The sequence below is a fragment of the Taudactylus pleione genome, unplaced genomic scaffold (genome assembly GCF_031769625.1).
Source record: "Taudactylus pleione unplaced genomic scaffold, aTauple2 ptg000077l, whole genome shotgun sequence".
NCBI classification, from domain to species: domain Eukaryota; kingdom Metazoa; phylum Chordata; class Amphibia; order Anura; family Myobatrachidae; genus Taudactylus; species Taudactylus pleione.
The window spans coordinates 55241-75684 of record NW_028284479.1 but is presented as its reverse complement, the minus strand read 5'-3'; the positions used below and the strand labels follow the sequence as shown (position 1 = coordinate 75684).

The window sequence follows — 20444 nt, the reverse complement described above, 5'->3', positions numbered from 1 at the left end:
CCCCCCCGCTCTATTTTTTAAATAGGGACATAAGATAGTGCACCTGAAAAGGGCCATGGCCTCATGGGGAAGGGCCAGGGAAGAGATTGGAGAGGCCAGGAGATGCTGGGGATAAAAGAAGAGGAAGCTACAAGTGAGAATGATAATAAACAGGAAAACTGACAGGCCTAAACAGCGCCCCCTGCCCTGCGGTGCCATGGCACTGGCCAGACTACCCTAGTTACGGCCCTGGATGTTAGTGCTTATAACCACACATCACCTGTTATTCTGTGTAATAACATTTGACATTCCTCCGCTGGATCTTTTCCTGAGTACAACAGCATCTGCCAGTACTGAATCAGATCCATCTTCATTTGACATCCATGCTTCATGTTTCTACAGATCAAGAACAGTGTCCTGGAATATGAAGAAATAACAGGTAGAATGGAAAGACTAGACATTTTTATTCAATGCATGCAACTTAGAAATCAGTAACCATTGTTTCCCTTACATCCTACTAGGGACACTGGCAATTGAATATAGAGGTCCAGGCTTCTTAGCTATGTCTGAAATAACTTATGGAATCTTATGAGACTCTTTAGTTACTGTACTTTTCAGTAAATGTATTATTTGGGCCGGAACTGGATAAGATCATTAGCTAATCGAAGAGAGGAGAAGGTTATCTTTTTCCTGTCAACATATCTACGTAACATAGTTCTGATGGCTGAGTTTTTAGTCTTTTCTCACTGCAGGTAAAACAAGAGCCTTGGGGATAAATTCACTAAAGGTCAATTTGAATCAATTTAAAATTGATGAAAATCGATCAACATCGATGTTGTGTTTCTATGGCTAAATCACACTTTTTGATTTGGTTTTTAAGTATTAGTAAATTTGGTATTTAGCCCCAAAAACATAACATCGATGTTGATCGATTTTGATCCATTGTCATCAACCTCAAGTAAATTTACCCCTGGATTTCAAGGTGAATAGTGAGGACAAAAGAGGGGAAATCAGCCAGAAAGACAGTTTCCAAGCAATCTGCAACAGTGTCCTTAGAGACCTAGTAAGATGCAGGCCTCTAGAGGAGCTGGAGGCTAACCCCATGCCAGCAGACCCGACAGGAATGGGGTTTTACTCAAACCTCTTCTTAGAAGCCAAATGGATCTTTTCACACTCATTTGAACCTCAAGATTTTGTACACCCAGGTTTAAGGTGCAGGTTCAAGATGGAATCCCCAAGATCTATCATATCCAGAATGGAACTGGACAAGATTATGGTATCTATGGAGGTTAAGGATGCTTGTTTGAATGTTCCAGTCTTGGAATCCAGCAATCTCAAATTCACAGTTCGGTCATCTGCATTCTAAAGGGGTGATAAATAATAATTCCTTATCTGGACAATCTCCTGATCAAGTTGGGATCCCGAGCCTTACTTCAGACTCATGTGTGAAAGATGGAACACACAACAGAATCTAGTCAGTGGAAACTTTTATTTTGGGAAATCCCATGCAGACTCATCTAGGGAGCTATGCACATACAGCATTGTAAACTGTAAACCCGCGTACTCACTAGACGATAATCTTAGAGCTCGGTTCAGACCCACTCGCTAGATGCGTATGCTCGCACACACACCCAGCAAGGCAGGCGATCGCACGGCAAGGCATACGCCCGCCCACTATGTCTTGGTGTGCGTTCGCTTTGTGTATGCAGACGCCCACCAGCCTGAGCGAACGTTTCGTGATCTCGCACAGTAGTTCGAGCACGCGCACTGCAATTCGTACACATTTGCACAATGCGAAAATCGGACAGCTACGAGCGAACGCATCCTAGCAAGCTGGTCTGAATCAGGTCCTTAGGCAGTAAGGTCACACCTTGGATATAAAAGAAATCTGTATAATTCATTTAATTTGCCTGTCATCTTCAAATGCCATGGCACTTCTTCATACACCTGCCGTGAGAGATCCATCTGCTGAAAGTGCTTCAGAAGAAGAAGATGAAAATATTTTCTTTTATGATTCATTGTCGCTCGAGAAGAATTATCCAGACACTCACTGATTGGGATGGCAACTCCTATGAACAGACAATAAAGGATTATGCAAGCTCAATTCATTGATTGAAAGACTGAAAGTGATGGTTGCTGTGTCAGAGATAAATGTATATATACCCATCAGGTTAACACAAAGTACAGAGCATCTCCACCTAAAACTGCGAAAGTATGTTAATCAATTGCGATCGCTGCACTACACAGGGACGCCCACCTTACCTTACACACATCCGTAATGTTTAGAAAGACTGCGAAACCATTGGTAACATCGAGTACCATCGCAGCCTCACGCACACTTGCACAAGCTCTGACCTTACTCAGGAATTGCTAACTTCATTGCACGCTATGCAGGGGCGTAACTATAATGGGTGCAGGGTGTGCGGGGAACACGGGCCCCGGGTCCAGGGAGGCCCCGCACCGCACATCCTGCACCCATAATATTACTTACCTCTCTGGAGTCCCACGTCGGCGCGGGGGTCCGGCGCTGTAAAACGACTGGAAAATGGCCACGGCGGACATTTTCCCGTCGTTTGCGCATGCGCAGTACAGGGAAAATGGCCGCCACAGACATTTTCCCGGTGACCTGTGTATTCATTATAGACTCTGAGCACACTCTAGTGCCCAGAGTCTATAATTCCGGCGCTGGCTGCGCACCACTCAGTGCGCTGCCGGCCGGCCGGCGGGCGGAGAGGAGTGGGCCCGTGTCGGAGACTGCACACGGGCCCCCTCCTCTCCAGAAACGCCCCTGACGCCATGAGTACTCAAGCTGCGTAGGGCATCACAGTGGATAATTTATGTATGCCCGTGTAAAGGCGTTTGAACACACTAGCACATCTGCGTTCTGCCGAACCCCCCCCCCCCCCGTCCCCACCTGCAAACTGCACTTCCTGTCAATCACTCTGCGATGGGTCTGTGTAGTCATTGCAATCGCAGTCCTTATCACAGTGGCCGCTTCGCACACAGTGATGTCAGTGGGGCTGCCCCCAAACGGTAGGCGATCCCATGGGAACGTCCCCGTTTGGGCTGCCACCCCCCCGGCCCGCCTTCCAAACGGGGCGAGCTGTCAATCAACATCGACAGCTCGCCCCCTTTGGATCGAGACCCGCTACGACCGGCGCTGTCGGTCGTAGCGGGTCTCACGCATGCGCACGACGGCGCCGGCGCCGTCGTGCGCATGCTCTGTGGGGGGCCATCGACCCGGTCCGAGCGCGTCGGCGCTAACGACCGGGTCTGAATGACCCCCTGAATCCTTTCACGATCCAGCGCAGCTCTTGCCATTGACCCTCATCTTGAATGCACTAGAGAATTCACTAGAAAGCTTGAAGTGCAACGGAATATGCTGGCGCAATATAAATAAATGATAATACTTAAGAAGAATAGCAGCATTGAAGTGGGATATCTAAGGGAATGGCGCACACTACTTGTAAATACAATTCCAGAGTCCAGACCTTATCTTGTCATCAACTCTACACAATACTAAATGTGACGGTTTTGGAGGAAACCTCTCTTTTTTTTTTCATATTAAGGGGTAAATTTACTAAGATGGGAGTTCTATTTAAGAAGTGATATTGCCCATATCAACCAATCAGATTCTACCTCTCATTTATCTAGCACATTCTAGAAGATAATACCTGGAATCTGATTGGTTGCTATGGGCAACATAACTTCTTAATAGAACTCCCATCTTAGTAAATTTACCCCTAAGTGTGTTTTAAAGCTTCTAACTAACATTACTGATTATATAAAGTATTTTGGTAATCCACGAGAAACACATTCAACTTTTCAGGTGATCATAATTCCTCTGTGAAATAAGAATCAGACTTTTATCAAAAGTGGATAATTCATAGGAAGGGTTTTGATAATCCCTTCCCCAAAAATATGATCAACTAATTTTACCACCAAATAACAGCACTAATGATATTTCAACAGTTCTAGATAGAAGTCATCATATACAAAGGATTGGTATAATAAAGCACCATTTTATTAAAACAATTCTTACATATCTAATAATAACATTCATTACAATGACAATAAATAAAAAAGCATAGACCTCAGTTTTACAGTAGATATAGGGACTGATGCAAGTCATTTTCTGCGCATGCTCCAGAACTAAATGTATCAGTATGTAACTAAGGGCAACGCAGCTGCACTGATAATGGTCACGGGTATCAAACCAAGCATATGGATAAGGACAGTCTGAATACAGATACAACTTGGCATACGGGCAATATACTCAGTTGTGTGCATGCAATGCAGGAGCAATTATGGTCACATTGCGTTCAGCCGAGCAGCAGTACCATAGTCATAGTGTGTTCTGGTGTATCTATGACCAGATATTATTCAACTAGGTACTGTTAGATCCATTCTAGAGAATGTATGCAACAAATTAAGGAGGATATATAAGATCTCAATATACAGGAGTCCAGCAGATACACATATAATGACTTGAAAACACTTAAGACTGCATAATGATAGTATTTACTAGTGGAATAACAAGAATTTCTTTTCTTTGTAGCAATGATAATTCAAGCCTGGATTATCTGTCAGCTGTGAGGAGTGAAGACCTAACAATGAGCTTATTATTAACGGAGTGTATTTTCTCCAATAAAGCATGACATCCAGGAGCTACTGCAAGTGTGTCTGAGATGTATATAGGGCCTGATTCAGCATGCAATTGCAACTGCGTACGCAGAGTGGGCGATTGTTGCATACTGCGCATGCACTGCACTGCACGGCGATCACACTGCAATTATGGACGCACTGTGGAATCCATCGCAGAGTGAGTGACGCACTGTGGAAACCATCGCAGAGTGAGTGTTTGGGGGTGGTGACGGGGGAGTGGCTGCAGAAACGCAGACGTGTCTGTCCATCTGAACGCTGTTGCATGGGTGTGTATAAATTAGCCACTGTGATTGCCTATGCAGCCTGAGTACTCACTGCGTGCGACGAGACTAACAATTTCTGACACAGGTCAGACCTGCTGTAATTGTGCGTGAGGGGCCGATGTTACCGATGTATACGCAGGACTGCGAGGTATTACGGATGTGAGAAGGCAATAGTGGGTGTCTCTATGCTGGCTGAGCGGTGGCAGATATTAGCATATTTTCGCAGCTTCATTGCGTGCGATTACGCAGTTGCGATCCGTGCTGAATCAGACCCATGGATCCATAAGGAAGATGGGCTAAAAGGAGCTGGTGAACCAAAACCAAAATGAAAGCAGACCTTATAGTAATCACTTTCTCTGTCTAGTACAACATGCAATGGCAGTGACAGTCAGAGAATCAAGTCATTCTTGAGAGCCTTGTCTCTCTGCTGCATTTGACTCTTCTCGTACAACTTTCTTCTCATACAAACAATCTCTAGCCCATTTATCAAAGTGAATTTGAGGTAAATTCCCCGAAAACACCTGTTTTCTGGGGTTTACTTCAAATACTAAGTATCCCCCGGATGTATGAAGGAGGGACCGCATTGCCGCCGGCAGCCGCCTCCCCCATAGGTTTCTATGGGGGATGCAATGCTGCCAAATGTATCAATATCGGGAATGCCATCTGAAGATAGCGTTAGCCACTGTAGTCTATGGCAACTTACCACATATCAGCCGGCGGAGGGATCTCACGGAACCCTCCGCCGGCAATGAGAGCAGCTCATGTGCACTGCGCGGGACTGTGCATGCGCAGCAGCCCCGACTGCCCTCCGGAGACATCGCAGGGACGGGCTCCTTTCGGACCCCATCTCCCTGCATGTCTCGGATAATACATCCAGCAGATAGGATCGCATTTTGCAATGCGATCAGGGGCAGTACTGGCATGCCCTGATCGAATTGCAAAAGCGAACATTGATAATTGGGGCTCGGTCTGGTTCCCATCCTAGCCATCTAATAACTCTTAGTTGTGTTTGCTTCACTAGAGCAACCTCCTATCTATTTTTTTTTAACAGCTGGAGTAATACGCGGCTGAATCCTGGTACGCTGCTCTTTTTTTATCCTTACCACTTCTCTTAGAAAATTAATAAGTATCATCTCTTTGTGGCTGATACACACATTTACCTGCACTCTCCCGATCTCTCACCATCAGTGTTGGCCTGCCAGAATAAGCACCTTTATCACACAAAATACTGCAAAAACTTTTCATGCACTGATCTCCTGCATTACCAGCCACTATACTGGTCTTCCCAAAACCAGACAATCTGATTTGAATACTGTGGCTAGACAAATTTTGCTCTCTAATTGTTCCCCTTTGTAAGTCCCTACATTGGTTGTTGTAAACTTTTGATGAATCCAATCTTAGATACTTAGATACTTCCGCTATCTTACAGGGCCCTAAACAAAACCGCACCAACATATATCTCTTCACTTATCTCAAAATATCTCCCAACTTGGACTGGCCATAGGGCACTTCTGGCAAATGCCACAAGGGCCGCTTTGACAAAGCGCTGGCGTGCCTGGCAGAACTACCTCCCGGGCGGCGCCATGCTCTGAAACCATGTCTGCGTCATTGGCTCCCACGTCCCGGCAGCATCACCCTTTTAACTTTATGAAATAATGCCGTGAGTAGGGGACGTGGCTTATGCCGCGAAGTGCTCGCCCCCTTTAGGAAAGCTGGTACCTAAGTGCTATTGAGAGAGTGTACAGTGCACACACACGCCTTTCCTACCTCTCAATCTCTCTCTCTTCTTCACTCCACTTCTCTCTCTCTCTGTCCCCTACTCCTGTCCCTCCCCCCTCCCTCTCTCTTCCTTTATCTCACTCTCTGTCTCTCTCCATCTCTCTCACTATCTCCCCCCTCTCTTACACTGTCTCCCTCCCTGTCACTTTCTCCCTCTCCCCCCCCCCTTTCCCTCTCTTAGGGGTCTACTTGATGTTAATTATCAGGGTCCGAACGGACCTTGATAATTAACGTTCTAATGCTACGCGAGAGCCGGAGCAATTAATCATTGCTCCAGCTTTGGGACAGCTGATCCAAAAATCAGCTGTCTCCCCAAAGTGTTTCACTGTTCCTTTCAGAGGAGACAAGTGCGCATATGTGACCTACGGGTCACGCATGCGCACAAGAGCATATGGGGACATGGGCCATTCCGCCAGAGGAAGGTAAGTAGGAGATACTGGATCTGTTATATCTCCTGCTTTACCTTCTTGATGAATGGCCCAAATACAGAATTTCTACAATTGCAGGTGAAAATGTTCATTTTCCTCTGCTTTTGTAGAAATTAAGTGAAGATGAATAGGCCACTATATATCTCACTCCCTGTCCCTCCCTCTTTCTCTCTCCCTCCCTCCACTTCTCTCTCTCTCTATTACTCTCTCCCCTCCCTCCCTCTGTCTCTCTCTCTCTCCCTTCCCCCTGACAATTTTATTGATGGGGCCCCCACAAGTCTTAATACAGCCCTGGGCCACGTCATTACTTAGTGATGCGGCCTGGTATGTGATGCACGGCGGGGGCCGGGCCCGGGAATAATCTGGGAGGACTGGCTGGACGGCATTTTGACAGCTCCTGTGAGCTGCCAGCAGGATTGCCCGGTGGCACCATGCTGAGGACATGGTGGAGTAACTGGAATGTCACGTGCGGCCGCAGTGATGTCATGACTCGGCCGGCCGATGGATGAAAAGCGTGGCAAGGGCGGGCGAGGAGCTGACTGGATGGACTGGATGCCATCTTAGGACACCTCATGATCTGCTGACAGACGCCATCTGCAGATGCCAGGGTATTACTGTGAGTGGCACAATGTGTTTTAAGGGGCATTATTGTGTGTGTCATAATGTATAAGGGGCATTACTGCGTAGCATAATGTATAGGGTGCGCTACTACTGCATAGCATAATGCATAAGGGGCACTACTACTGTGTGGCATAACGTGAATGGGCTCTGGGTGGCATAACTGTATGGTCTCTACTGTGTGGTGTAATGTGAATAAGGGACACTACCGTGTGACGTAACGTGATAAAGGGACACTACTGTGTGACGTAACATGAAAAGGACACTACTGTGTGACGTAACATGAAAAAGGGGCACTACCGTGTGACGTAACATGAAAAAGGGACACTATTGTGTGACGTAACATGAATAAGGGACACTACTGTGCAGTGTAGTGTGACGAAAGAACACTACCTTGTGGTGTAATGTGACTAAGAGACACCACTGTGTGACATAACGTGACTATGGGGCACTACTGTGTGACGTAATGTGAATAAGGGACACTACTGTGCAGTGTAGTGTGACGAAGGGACACTACCGTGTGGTGTAAAGTGACTAAGGGACACTACTGTATGACATAACATGACTATGGGGCACTACTGTGTGACGCTACGTGATTGCTGACTCCCTGCTGCTTATTTTGAGCGTTATGATCGCTAATGCAGCATATACTTGCTCTGTATTCTATTGTACTGTAAGTCACTGGTTTCTTGTTCACTTATTTGTTTATGTACTCTACTTTGTAAGGTGCTGCTAAACACTTATGGTGCCATAGAAATAGAGGATAATAATAATGTGACTAAGAGGCACTACTGTGTGGCATAATTTGATTTGTGGTACTATTATGTGCTTACGCGTCTTCCCAGCGAGACCACACCTGGATTTTTTTGCACGCGCTCTCCCCGCTTCACCTGTGGTTTGCGGCACAAATGCTCTTTTGTCAAAATGTGTTGTTACAGCTCTGCTTTTGTATGCACAGATGTGTCTTCTGCGTTCAACACCCCTGCCCTAAATAATTCCTGCAGTGACCACTATCTAATCCTATACAACTGCTAAGCTAGGGATTGGTCATTTGCGAAATTGCGTTCCCTTTTCTTTGCGTGTGACTTACACCAGTAATGTCTGACTATGGCACATGTTTGAATGCCCTGCAGGATGAGCTCTGTTGTAGGTATTACATTTTTAATACAGAGAATGATGTGTACTTGTACAGTATGTTGTTCTAATATCAATTATATTTGTAAGAGAACAGACTAAGAAGTGGGAGGGGCCAGGAATAGTAAGGGGAGGAGTCTATGCCAGGAGCCAGATGACGTGAGGTGGGCCTGTGCGCTCTTTAAATGCCCGGGCCTATTTTTAGTCCCAGTCCGGCCCTGTTAGCAATACAAGACTTTCTTCTTGCCTCTGCCAAGCACTTTTTAACATTGCAACCTCCCTGACTCTATACGCAGTATAGGGCACTTATCCTCATGTTTTAAACTCTTATTATCCTACAGATTATATGTTTGTGAGCAGGGACGGACTGGGGCTAAAATCCATCCCTGGCACTTATTCCACATGCGTATACATGGAAAAAGGAAGCGTTGCATGCCCCGTTGAAACATGATGGCGAGCAGAGTGCCATTAGGTGCAGCTGCTTGGCCAGGCCTTCACATGGCTGGACCAGCCCATCAGGCCATTGGCCTTCTGGCATTTGCCAGAATTGTTAAATGGCCATGGTTGTGAGCAGTGACCTCTTACTTTTCTATCTGTCTGTTAATACCCAGTCTTATTGTTATTACTGTTTTGTTCACAACTGTAAATCACCATGGAATATGCTGGCAGTATATAAGGCCTGATTCAGAGTTCTACGTTTTTGCATAACAGTTCCGGTTTTGGACCCAGCTGCTGTGCAAAAATATGCTAATGCTTGCAGGAGGCATCTGAGGGAACAAGACGCCACTTGCCGGGATCTTAGATTCGATGCCTGTGTCTGAAGATGCAAGATCGGATCAACATTGGTCGTAATGTTTTTAGCATCGGTCATCTGAGTAAGCCTAAGCTCACTCACAATGGTCATCTCCTGTCCACTTGCTAGGCCAGTAATGCATCAGAAGACGCAGACACTGGCCTCGACACTCCCACAAAATGGGGCCGACACCCCCCTTTTTCTGGAAACGCAGGTAGCACTGCCCAGTCCCCAAACATCAATCAGGCTGCAGTTTAGGGGGCACTGCATGCGACAACTCAAGACCTGTTCTGCGTATGGTTGTGCATAGTCCCCGCATTGGAGATTTAGGTAGACCATCAGCTTTGCGTACATCCCTGAATCAGGCCCTAAATCAATATCAATAAATAATTATAAGTAGTTGGGTAGAGTCTCAAGGCAGTGGCTATAAGGGCAAGGCTGCCAAGAGCCGCGTCGGGCCCGGGTGACAGGGGGTGTGGCCTAATCACGGGATGCGTGGCTACGCCCCCTAAGAAAGAAAGCCCCAGAGAAAAGCAACATTTTAGCGGTGCTGCGTGCTGGGAGGGGGGCGCTGGGAGGCCCTCAGCCCGGCGCACAGCGAATGGGGGGCACGGTCAGCGTGATCGCTCCCCCCATAGGCATAAGAGACTGCTGCTGCTTAGCAGCTGCGAGCAGTCTCCCACTGCAGCCCAGCACACAGCAGCATTTACTGGGCAGCTGTGATGTAGAAGGGAGCAGTGACGGATCCAGGGGGGGGCATTAACGGCGATCGGCCTGCAGCCTGATTGACGTTTGGGGACTGGGCAGTGCTACCTGTGTTTCCAGAAAAAGGGGGGTGTCGGCCCCATTTTGTGGGAGTGTCGAGGCCAGTGTCTGCGTCTTCTGATGCATAAGACACAGCCCCGATTCCCAAAATCCTCATCCACTTATTAAAACTGCAGTAGTATCAGCCAGGGTCTCAGCCGACTCAGCTGTGCAGCCGCGCGGGACTGTGGGGCAACACCAGCGCGAGTTAAAGCTTTGTTGGGAGAGGGAGGGGAGTGGCTGCACCTAGCTCCATCCAGCCCCACTGCTGCTGTGTGCGGGGACCCGCTTCAGGAACCCTCTCTATAATCCCACTACTACCACCATCACCTGTAAAAATCAGAGGGAGGAGGCTGAGCTGATCCGTGGCAGTGCTGGAAATGCTTCCTGCGGAGATTCAGGTACATGTTTCCAGCACCCATCTGCTATAGTCCGAGAGGGGGGGTGGCCGAGCAGGGGGGGGAGAGAGTTGTTTGGTTGCTGTTTGCAAGCCTCTCCTGTTATAGCCTGCGGGGAATGGGGGTTGCGATGTTGTGTGTCTAATTGTGCTGTGTCAATGTATAATAAATGAATAAGTCTGTCAGTCAGTGTGTGTGTTTCAGAGTAAGTGGTGTCAGTGTGTGTGTCAGTAAGTGGTGTCAGTGTGTGTGTCAGTAAGTGGTGTCAGACAGTCAGTGTGTTTGTCAGTAAGTGGTGTCAGTGTGTGTGTGTCAGTAAGTGTTGTCTTTTAGTAAGTGGTATCTGTCAGGAAGTATGTATGTATAATAAGGTGCCAATAAGTGGTATCAATAAGGGGAATCTTTCAGTGGGCGGGATAATGATGCATCGCATTCGCATGACGCAATGCATCTCGACACTCTTCGCTTGCATGCCGGTGTTGGTAACGCCAGTATGCATGTAGGAATGCGCAAAGGACCACTCTCTCTGTAAAAGCGGCACTTTGCAAAGGAGGGACTTCTGGGTCTGACCTAGAAGCCCCTCTGGCATCCTTCTGCACATACACAGTAGGACGCACACATCGTGGGGGGTGCTGGGAGGAATCTGATTGGATCAATCTCACAGCACTCTCCCGATAGAAGCCCATAGGTTTCTAACGCCAAACAGGAGATGGCGTTTCCGACCGCAACCAAGCCCCGGAGTGCATTGTATTCCGTGGCTCGGTGCATATGAGAAATGCGGCCAAACAAGCATTTTTGGGGTTTGACTGTATTTCTCACCTTGCTGCATCCCGCCCTGTATGTGGTATCTGTGTCAATAAATGGGTGTTTCATTGTGTGTCTTTTTCAGTAAGCGGTTTCTGGGCCTGATTCAGAGGCGCTCGTAAGCGGCCGCTCGTTCGCTCCGAGCGATGTTCACACATCTGCGCATGCGTATGGGTCGTAATGCGCATGCGCCAACCAGTCAGTGCGGTCGGAAATCGAGCGCTCGCAAAATAGCGAGTGCCTGCTAATTTGAGTGACAGGATGAGGCGTTTGTGGGTGGTAACAGGGGAAGGTGCTTGAAAACGGGGAGCGGAGAACCGAACGCAGGCGTGCCAAACGGTCAAAACGGGCATTTTAAGGGTGTGCATAATTAACAAAGCAGCGTCATCGACCACGTCACTTGGTTGTTTCTTAGCCTGAACTGTTCGCATGATTGCGGTAGGAAAATCCTACCACAAGCACTGCGAGCAGTTCAGACGCCTTTCGATGTACTCGATTAATCAAATAAATAGCGGAGATGACGTAGGATGCGAGCGGCCAGGGGGTGTCTTTACAAAATAGCGAGCGCATGTTTCGTTCGCTTGCTCAGACATAGAGGCGTCAACAGACCGTAAAGAGCGAGCTCTCAATTTAAATAGCTGGCCCCTTTTTCTGAACCAGCGAGCGCAAATAGCATCCGGCTCTGAATCAGGCCCTCTGTCTGTAAGAGGTGTCCGTGTCAGTAAGGGGTGTCTGTGTAGGTAAGCGTGTCTGTGTCAGTAAGGGGTGTCTGTGTAGGTAAGTGTGTTCGTGTCAGTAAGGGGTGTCTGTGTAGGTAAGCGTGTCTGTGTCAGTAAGGGGTGTCTGTGTAGGTAAGCGTGTCTGTGTCAGTAAGGGGTGTCTGTGTAGGTAAGCGTGTCTGTGTCAGTAAGCAGTATCTGTGTCACGAAGTGGTGTCTACGTCAGTAAGCAGTATCTGTGTCAGTAAGAGTGTTTGTGTCCATAGGAGTTGTCTGTGTTAGTAAGTGGTATCATAGGAGGTGTCTGTGTTAGTAAGGCAATGTATGTGCGTGCACATTATTGGGGGGCCCAGGGGGGGTCTGGTGCACTGAAACTGCCCCCCTCCCAAAAGTAAAGTATAGATCTGCCACTGGAAGGGAGGTGGGGCGGTGCTGGACCCGGGCCCACGCCGGGCCCCTCCAGCAAGCCCGCGCCCGGGTAATTTGTACCCGCTCCCCCCCTCTCGGCGCCCCTGTATAAGGGTACAAGGTTTATAAGAACTGATTTGCTGCCACGGTGATAAGTTGAAGAGAAGGGAAAACAGTGCTCCCAACACACAAGAGTTCAGCTTCGATTCTAAAGTACTCTTGTGTGATGTAAGAAGCGTTTGCCCTCACATGTTGCCTTCATTGTTTCCAATGAAGCAATTTGGCTCCAGCTATCAGCTGTTCCTAATAACAGCAGCAGGTTTTCAAGATTTGTCTTTAGAGCTGTCCCTGTTTATCAGTAACGACCAAATGTGCAGGTCATACACAATGTATGCAGTTATAAATATATACAGTCTTATTCTTTGGGCTTTCTTCATTCAAGTTAGGGGGGTGTGAGTCATGTGCTCTGGTATAATGACACTAGATTAGGGAGCAACTCTAATCATTGGAGGTGTCTGTCCTCCTTGGGTAAATTTAGATGCATCTTTCTTCATTCAAGAAGAAAATGTAAAATATAAAAAAATGACACTATATTCAAGTTCACTAACGTCATCTTACGACAAATAAAATATTTAACCTCTTATATATCTGATCCATTTTATATAGTGCTAGTACTGCGCATGCGCAGTCCCCCTGCCATCGGAGATGTAAGTAGACCATCGTATTTGCGTTCATCTCAGTATCAGGCTCTATGTTCTCTCTGACACATTTCTTAGTACATCTCCTCTATCCGGTCTCTACAATATTCCTATTTTTTAAGACTGACTAATTGTTGAGGATTTTTTTCTCTGTATTGAAGATAACTCTATTGTATATACTTAGTCACTGGGATTTACATATCTCTATAGTACCTATTACAGGTAGGCATCAAAATGACTATAAATGTTAATGTTATAACAAGTATTGTATTGGCACACATGCCAAGTGACACTGAAGGTGCGTATCCACTAGACGATTAAAATGAGCGATCGAACGATTACGTTATCGTTCAATCGCTCATTAATCGTGCAGAAAAATGTTGGCAACGACCAGCGTTGCGCATTCCTGGCATCGCTCAACACCTGAACATGATGGTCAACCTGTCGATATGGACAGATTGTGCATGTTCAGGGATGAGGGAGGGTGCCTGCACTCAACGGCATATCGTTCAGTGTGGGAACTGCACAGTATAATGAACGACTGAACGATATCGTTATCTTTCAGTCCTTCATTGTCGGCAAGTGGATACGCACCTTAAGATTTCCAAAACCTGATACAGTCATACAAAGTAGGTAGATTGTTGTGTAACTCTTACCCAGTAGTAAGTGGGCAACAGCATCACTAAAGGATCGGTGCCGAATCTGCAACAACCCATCTGGCTTTTCACAAATCCATTTTGAAGTTGCTGATCGAAATGCAGCCCAGTGTAGTGGCGTTACTTCATACTGATGTTGGTATCCTATTCTGCTTAGTAATTTGAGAATATCATCAGCGTGCAGGCCACAATGTGATGTGGTGAGTAAGCACAGGACATCCACCACCCACCCTATGATACCGCAAACACAAACACAATTTTGTCACTTCCAGCTGCAGTAGGATTTGAATAAAATAATTAATAATAATATTTAAGTTGACCATTAATAGCCCAAAATGACATCCTACACACAGCAAACATGTTCAGCAGATTATTTTATCTAACATAAACATATTAAGTTAATAAAATGGAGACTTCACATCAATTATCATTACAGCATAATTCATACATCTATGTATTCTTTAAACGACAGTAATTCCTAGTGTGAGACTGAGGTATGCGGGTATGGGTTTGGTATATTTTGCCACATTCATCGTGTCAACAGTCATAGGCACTAGGGGGAGGGTTAGGTGTTGACAAGATGACTGTTGCAATATTGACATGCCATAGACCACGTTGACATTATGAATGTCAACAAAATATATCAAACCCCTATTTTTTTAAATATTCAATGATCCAGTTCCTACCCAGAGCAGACATGCCCTGGCGAACTCTCCATTGGGACTCACTGTTTACCATCTTATAGATCTCTAAAATCAACTGGACATGCCCAGGCACTGCTTCATCACTATCCCCAGGGTTGCTACCCACCCCGGGATTACTGATTGGACACACAACTCTGCCTACATTGCTCCACGCCTGCAGCTGGGTCTTAGGCCCACTCCACTCTTCTCCGAAATTGTTCACCTGATCCACCCTCATGCCGTCTCCCGGATATTTACGGTCTCCTGGATTCCTACTGTGCTGCTCCATTTTCTGTGTCACCCCTATTGCTCTACCAAAATGTCCATGCAGATTTGACTGCACCGTATCAGGCCCACAGGTTGAGACTGCAGTCTCAGCCTACTGAAGATGCTGATTGCCCATTCTGACCACAGCAGAGATAACCTTCAATTACCCGCCTCCTGGGGCTAGGCTGCTGAGCATCTCATTGTTGCCTGGTGGACTATGGTGTTCTCAGAGAGGACACTGGCTATGGCATTGCCCACCTGGCTCTATTACTTGCCGCTCAGTAAAATCATTTAGCATGGGCGATCTCAGAGGAGATACTGGCTGTGAACTGTGCCTACCTGGCTCCATCACTTCACTTGAGTAAAAACCATCTCTACCTCTCAATCATCCATTCCTTTATACTGCTAGCCCCCTGCCCCATTCAGACCTGATTACCAACTTGGAATCTGCTCCATTTGGTTCTTTTTACCTTCAACGCTTCACTCACCTCTTCAACCCACCCTCCTGCAACTTGGACTACCATGTACCCAGTTCTACCCTCCACTACCGCCACTTGGACTGTACAGCACCTACCTGATACCTGCCTGGCCCCCAAAAGTGATCTCTTGAGCATTGTGTATGCCCAAGATGGCCAACTCCTATTGTCTCTTATTCTCCCTTTAGTATATAAGCTCTTATGGGCAAGGTCCTCTATCTTATGTCTCACGTCTGCCCATTCTCCATCTTTTCCATGTGTCTCTGTCATGTTTTATGCTGAACTGGTTCTGTAAACTTATGTTCAAATGGCATCATTATTCTTATGCTGCATAACCGTTTTGTCCATATTGGTCGTACTTGTCTCCCATGTCTTATACCAAATTATTCTGTCTGACATGAGATTTGATGAAATCGCACTGCTTATTTTTATTCTGCTTACTTGTACTTGTCATTTATGTCACTTTGTCATCTTGTACGCTTTGTCTTTCACTTACTGTTTATGTTACTGTAATGTTTTGCTCTTTCTTTGCACTTACGCTATGGTAATGTTGTTATGTTTACCCATTGTATGGGGCTAATACACATTTCAAAAGAGGTATGCTTGCAACTTGCAGGTCTTTTCATTCCTGACTAAAAAGGGCTTCTGCATCCTTGATCTCCTAGACATGATGCATGAGTAGAGGGGATAGTGAAGCAGTGAACCCAGGCTTGATACACGGCACTGCATAAAGGGGCAAGACACTACACAAGCCTTCTTCCTTAAACTGAAGGTGGCCAGTGCAAGAGAAAAGCGGAATGGTGGGCAGAGTGCCTGGCCAGTATGGAGCCTTCACCACCACCGCCAACCTCCATGCAATTGCTTATTTTTAGTATGAAAACCTCTATCATTTATGTTGCTGCATTGCACAGAAAAATATAACTATACAATAATTTATTTTAAAACAATTCATTTTATTTAATTGTTGATCAACTTACATTTTAGATGTCAATGTTATTTAAACAATATTTAGTAATTGAACAATAGTTAATAGGTTTTGTCTTTCATATTTGCTCATTTACCTGTATTGAAAATGTCATAGGCAAAATGTGGTTTGGGTTTTTTACCCTTCTTTTTCCATTCACATGACCAACTGTAGTGTTTGATCCAATGATGTATGAGCAATGACCAAAGCTGCTCCGTGGACACTGCTTCCAGGTGGCCGTCTATACAGCTGGACAGATTGGGGCAGATACGTAGCTCACTTGCCAGGACTGCAAGCTGAAGAGCGGTTATTTTCCTTTTCTTGTTTGTAATACTCTCCAGCAAGTGCGGTGCTGCATCTCTGCTTGGCATTGCTAAGTGCTTGTAAAAGATGCACAAGCGTTCATCTGCATCTGATATGGCCTCAAACTCTGCCATCTGTACATCTGAACGTAGCATCAGACATTTGTGGGACAGGTGGGAAGTCCTGGTAGTAATGATCATTTTGCATTGATGAGGCAGTTTGGCAGATAGCCATGCAAACCCATTTGCCTAGTGATAAAATAAAAGACATGGTATTTACTGTCAAATAAATGTGCATAGGAGTCAACTTTAATCTGTGTTGAATGGTTACATTAATAATTTGCTGTTCAGTGCAACCCTATTATATGGGCTTTCCTAACAAGTTTTTTAAAACTGACTCTCGGGTCATTCCATTTATAAAAGTAGCAATCACTGCTGCTTAATGGCAAAACAACAATTTAAAGGCAGACCCCATATCCCTCAGTACAACACAAAGCTGCTGATGTTCGGGACTCCTAAAGGTGAGTTGGAACATGATGCAAATTACATAATGAAGACTTGCTGTCTCAGTAAACAATGAGTGGCCTGTGCTTGATGACATTGCATCTATCCTCATTCTTCCTAGATCACCAGTTCATCTCCCAAAACATAAGTAGGAAAATCAGGCAAATACATACTAGCCAACTCTCCCTGATGGTCAGGGAGACTCCCTGACATAGTAGCAACCTCCCTGACTCCCTGAAGAGCCTAGCAATCTCCCTGATTACACCTTACCCTTACATTATGAAGCTGTTATATACTTTTTTAAATTGAGTATTTTTTATTGAAAATGCTTTCCAATTGAACAATATAATATAGCAATAAAAAAAACCTCATAATAATAATCAGCATCAAAATCGTAAAGCTGTTATATACTTGAGTAAAAAAAAATACCAGATACATACATTCAAATGGTATAATCAGTGAAATTTCCCTGCATTGGTTAGAAGGCACAGTGATCCCTATGGCGGCGTGCATTTTCATATAAGGTTTCTCTTGGCCGCTTATATGGAACCAGGGGCGCCGAGATGGGGGGGCGGGCACTATTTACCCGTGCCCAGGCTTCCTGAGGGGCAGGGCGTGTGCTGGGCTGCAGTGGGAGATTGCTCGTGGCTGCTGAGCAACCACAGCAGTCTCCTATGCCTGTGGGGGGGGGGGGGGAGCGATCACACTGATCGCGCCTCCCTGGCTTTGCACCAGGCTGAGGGGCTTGGCGCGGCGCTGCAAAAGTGTGTTTGTTTGTTTTTGCTCAAGGGGGCGTGGCCACGCCTCCCGTGAATAGACCACGCCCCCTCTTCACCTGGGCCCGGCAGGGCTCTCTACGCCGCTGTATGGAACCTCTTGTAAAACACAATACATGAGCGAGCACTGTCTTCATCAACAAGTAGATCTTACTAACTGCTTTGGGACTCAATTACATTTGAATGTAAGTCAGGTTTATGGTGCACATCTCAGATGTAGTTTTCACAATCTCCCTGATATACGTTTTCAAAAGTAGGCAAGTATGGTACAACATGAGATGTCAAGATGTTTATTTACCAATTCGGTCTTTCAATAATAATTTTTCTCACAATTGGTCACATGTGTGCATGATATATAACTGAAAGTTATTAAATATGGATTTGTTTAGTAAATTGTTGGTTATGTTTTAGAAAATTGTGGTCAGATGGAATTAATAAACAAATTGCAGTGTGTGTCAAGCTGCTTTGGTAAAGTTGTCAAATTCCATTTACTATTTCAGTGTTACTATTCATATATTATATTCAACAGTGCCCCACAGCCAGCAGTGACAATGCACATAATAAAAGAAATAGGAAGGTGTAGTGGCACAGTCGGGCCCTCCCTCAAATTTTGCTATGGGATCCAGCGATGCTGCGCACCCCTGGTGCTGGTGGCTAGCATATAATACACAGCTGAGTGCCTGGTGGCCATACATTATAATACATACTGTACTCTCTGGTGGACAAGTGTACAAAGTAAATACCATTCCCTTGGGGCCAGATGTACAACATATAGCTCAGACCTTTGTGGCCTAGTGTGTCCTATGGAATCCACTTCCTTGTTGCAGTGTACAATGTAAAGCCCATCTAGGTAACAGCAACTCTGTTTTGTGTCGTCCACTACACTATGGCAGACAATCAAAGTTCAGTGGAACACAACTAAACGCTAATCAGCCTATAAAAAAACAGTTTTTTGTGTTTACCATGTAATCCATTTTTCAAATTCATCTGTAGGACATTGCTACTATGGTGTAATGTTGAGGGTATAAGAGTTTATTTTCTTTCTTTGAGGGCTGAAGCTACTCCCCTTACTATCCACTCTCCAGTTTACACATTACAAAGCCCAAAAGGACATTGTTAGTAAAAACTACACAAAAACATAAATGAGTAAAACAGTAACAACTCTAAGACGAAAGAGCAAAATGGTGGGAGCACAGCCCAGATATATTTGGAGAAATGGATCTAAGGATAAGTACCAAAAATCCTCTTTTCTCCTTCATCTGATAAACATTGCTACCATGAGGACATTCCAAACTACTTCTAGAGGTGGCTAGACTCAGACGTGGCTAGTGCAAAACTTTGCATTCAAACCTAAGTAGCATCTTTGGGCACGAAAACATAAAAATTGTAAAACTTTGTGAATGTGTGGCTAGAAGACCAAATAGCTGCCAGCCTCAGGTGTTAGGTGTAAGGTCTCTGGCACACCACCCATGCAACCACAGAACTGGTTGAATGTGCACTAATTCTGTCAGATGTTCTGGAACCGAATAAAGGGGCCTATCCATTAGAAGATTTTTTTTGTGAAAGACCAAAGACTTTTCCTGCCAACAAAAAGTCTTTCATGCAAAAAATCATTCACGAACATGAAAGACTTTGTGAACGATATCTTTAGAGATCAAGGGCCAAGGATTGTTGCTAAAGAGACAAGGGAGTGGAAATTTTTAATGAGTGAAGTGAATATTCATTAAAGAAGTAATTTGCCGTTCGCAGTTGGTCGTTCACTGCATATCCACTGAACAATCAATATGCAGAAATTGACCAGCGTGTTCGAATGGCAAAATACTTCTCTTGTCATTCGCAGAAGTACGCGACTTTTCGAACGATCCGACCAAATCCTCCTGGTTTTGGTCAGATCATTCAAAAAAATCGCTTAATGAATAGGCCCCTTATGTCTGTTGAATTGTTGACTTGATACATCTAGCTACCATTTGATTAGTTGTCAGTCAACCTATTTTCCACTAGTCATAGAGAACCAGCAAACTACATGTTTTTCAAAGACCGGTAAATATTAAGAAATCTAACAATATCTAGAAGAATTAGATGTAACTGCCCAACTTCAGATCCTGTGAAAGACAGAATGCTAATCTCCTCATTAAGGTGGAAAATTTTACAGCCTCTGTATCATTATGAAAATTTAGGTATTGACTGTTTAGGTGCGTTAAATTACAGTCCCACAGGACTGTGGGAGGAACACAGGGAGGCTGGATGTGCAAAACCCTGTAACATTTTTTTAATGTATACAGTGTATATATAATATATTTATGTACAAGCTCTGTGTTAACACTGT

General features: G+C 45.4%; 1 protein-coding gene across 1 annotated transcript in view; it reads right to left on the bottom strand.

The window, feature by feature from the left end:
• LOC148532407 (tetratricopeptide repeat protein 41-like) overlaps positions 1-20444 on the bottom strand; it is a 144948-nt gene that overhangs the window by 71360 nt on the left and 53144 nt on the right. The window contains exons 5-8 of the mRNA XM_088467853.1: positions 16634-17087; positions 14147-14377; positions 1850-2048; positions 260-396 (exon numbers count right to left, since the gene is read on the bottom strand). Of these exons, the coding sequence (XP_088323979.1) occupies positions 260-396; positions 1850-2048; positions 14147-14377; positions 16634-17087 (1021 nt within the window). The remainder of the gene's footprint in view (positions 1-259; positions 397-1849; positions 2049-14146; positions 14378-16633; positions 17088-20444) is intronic.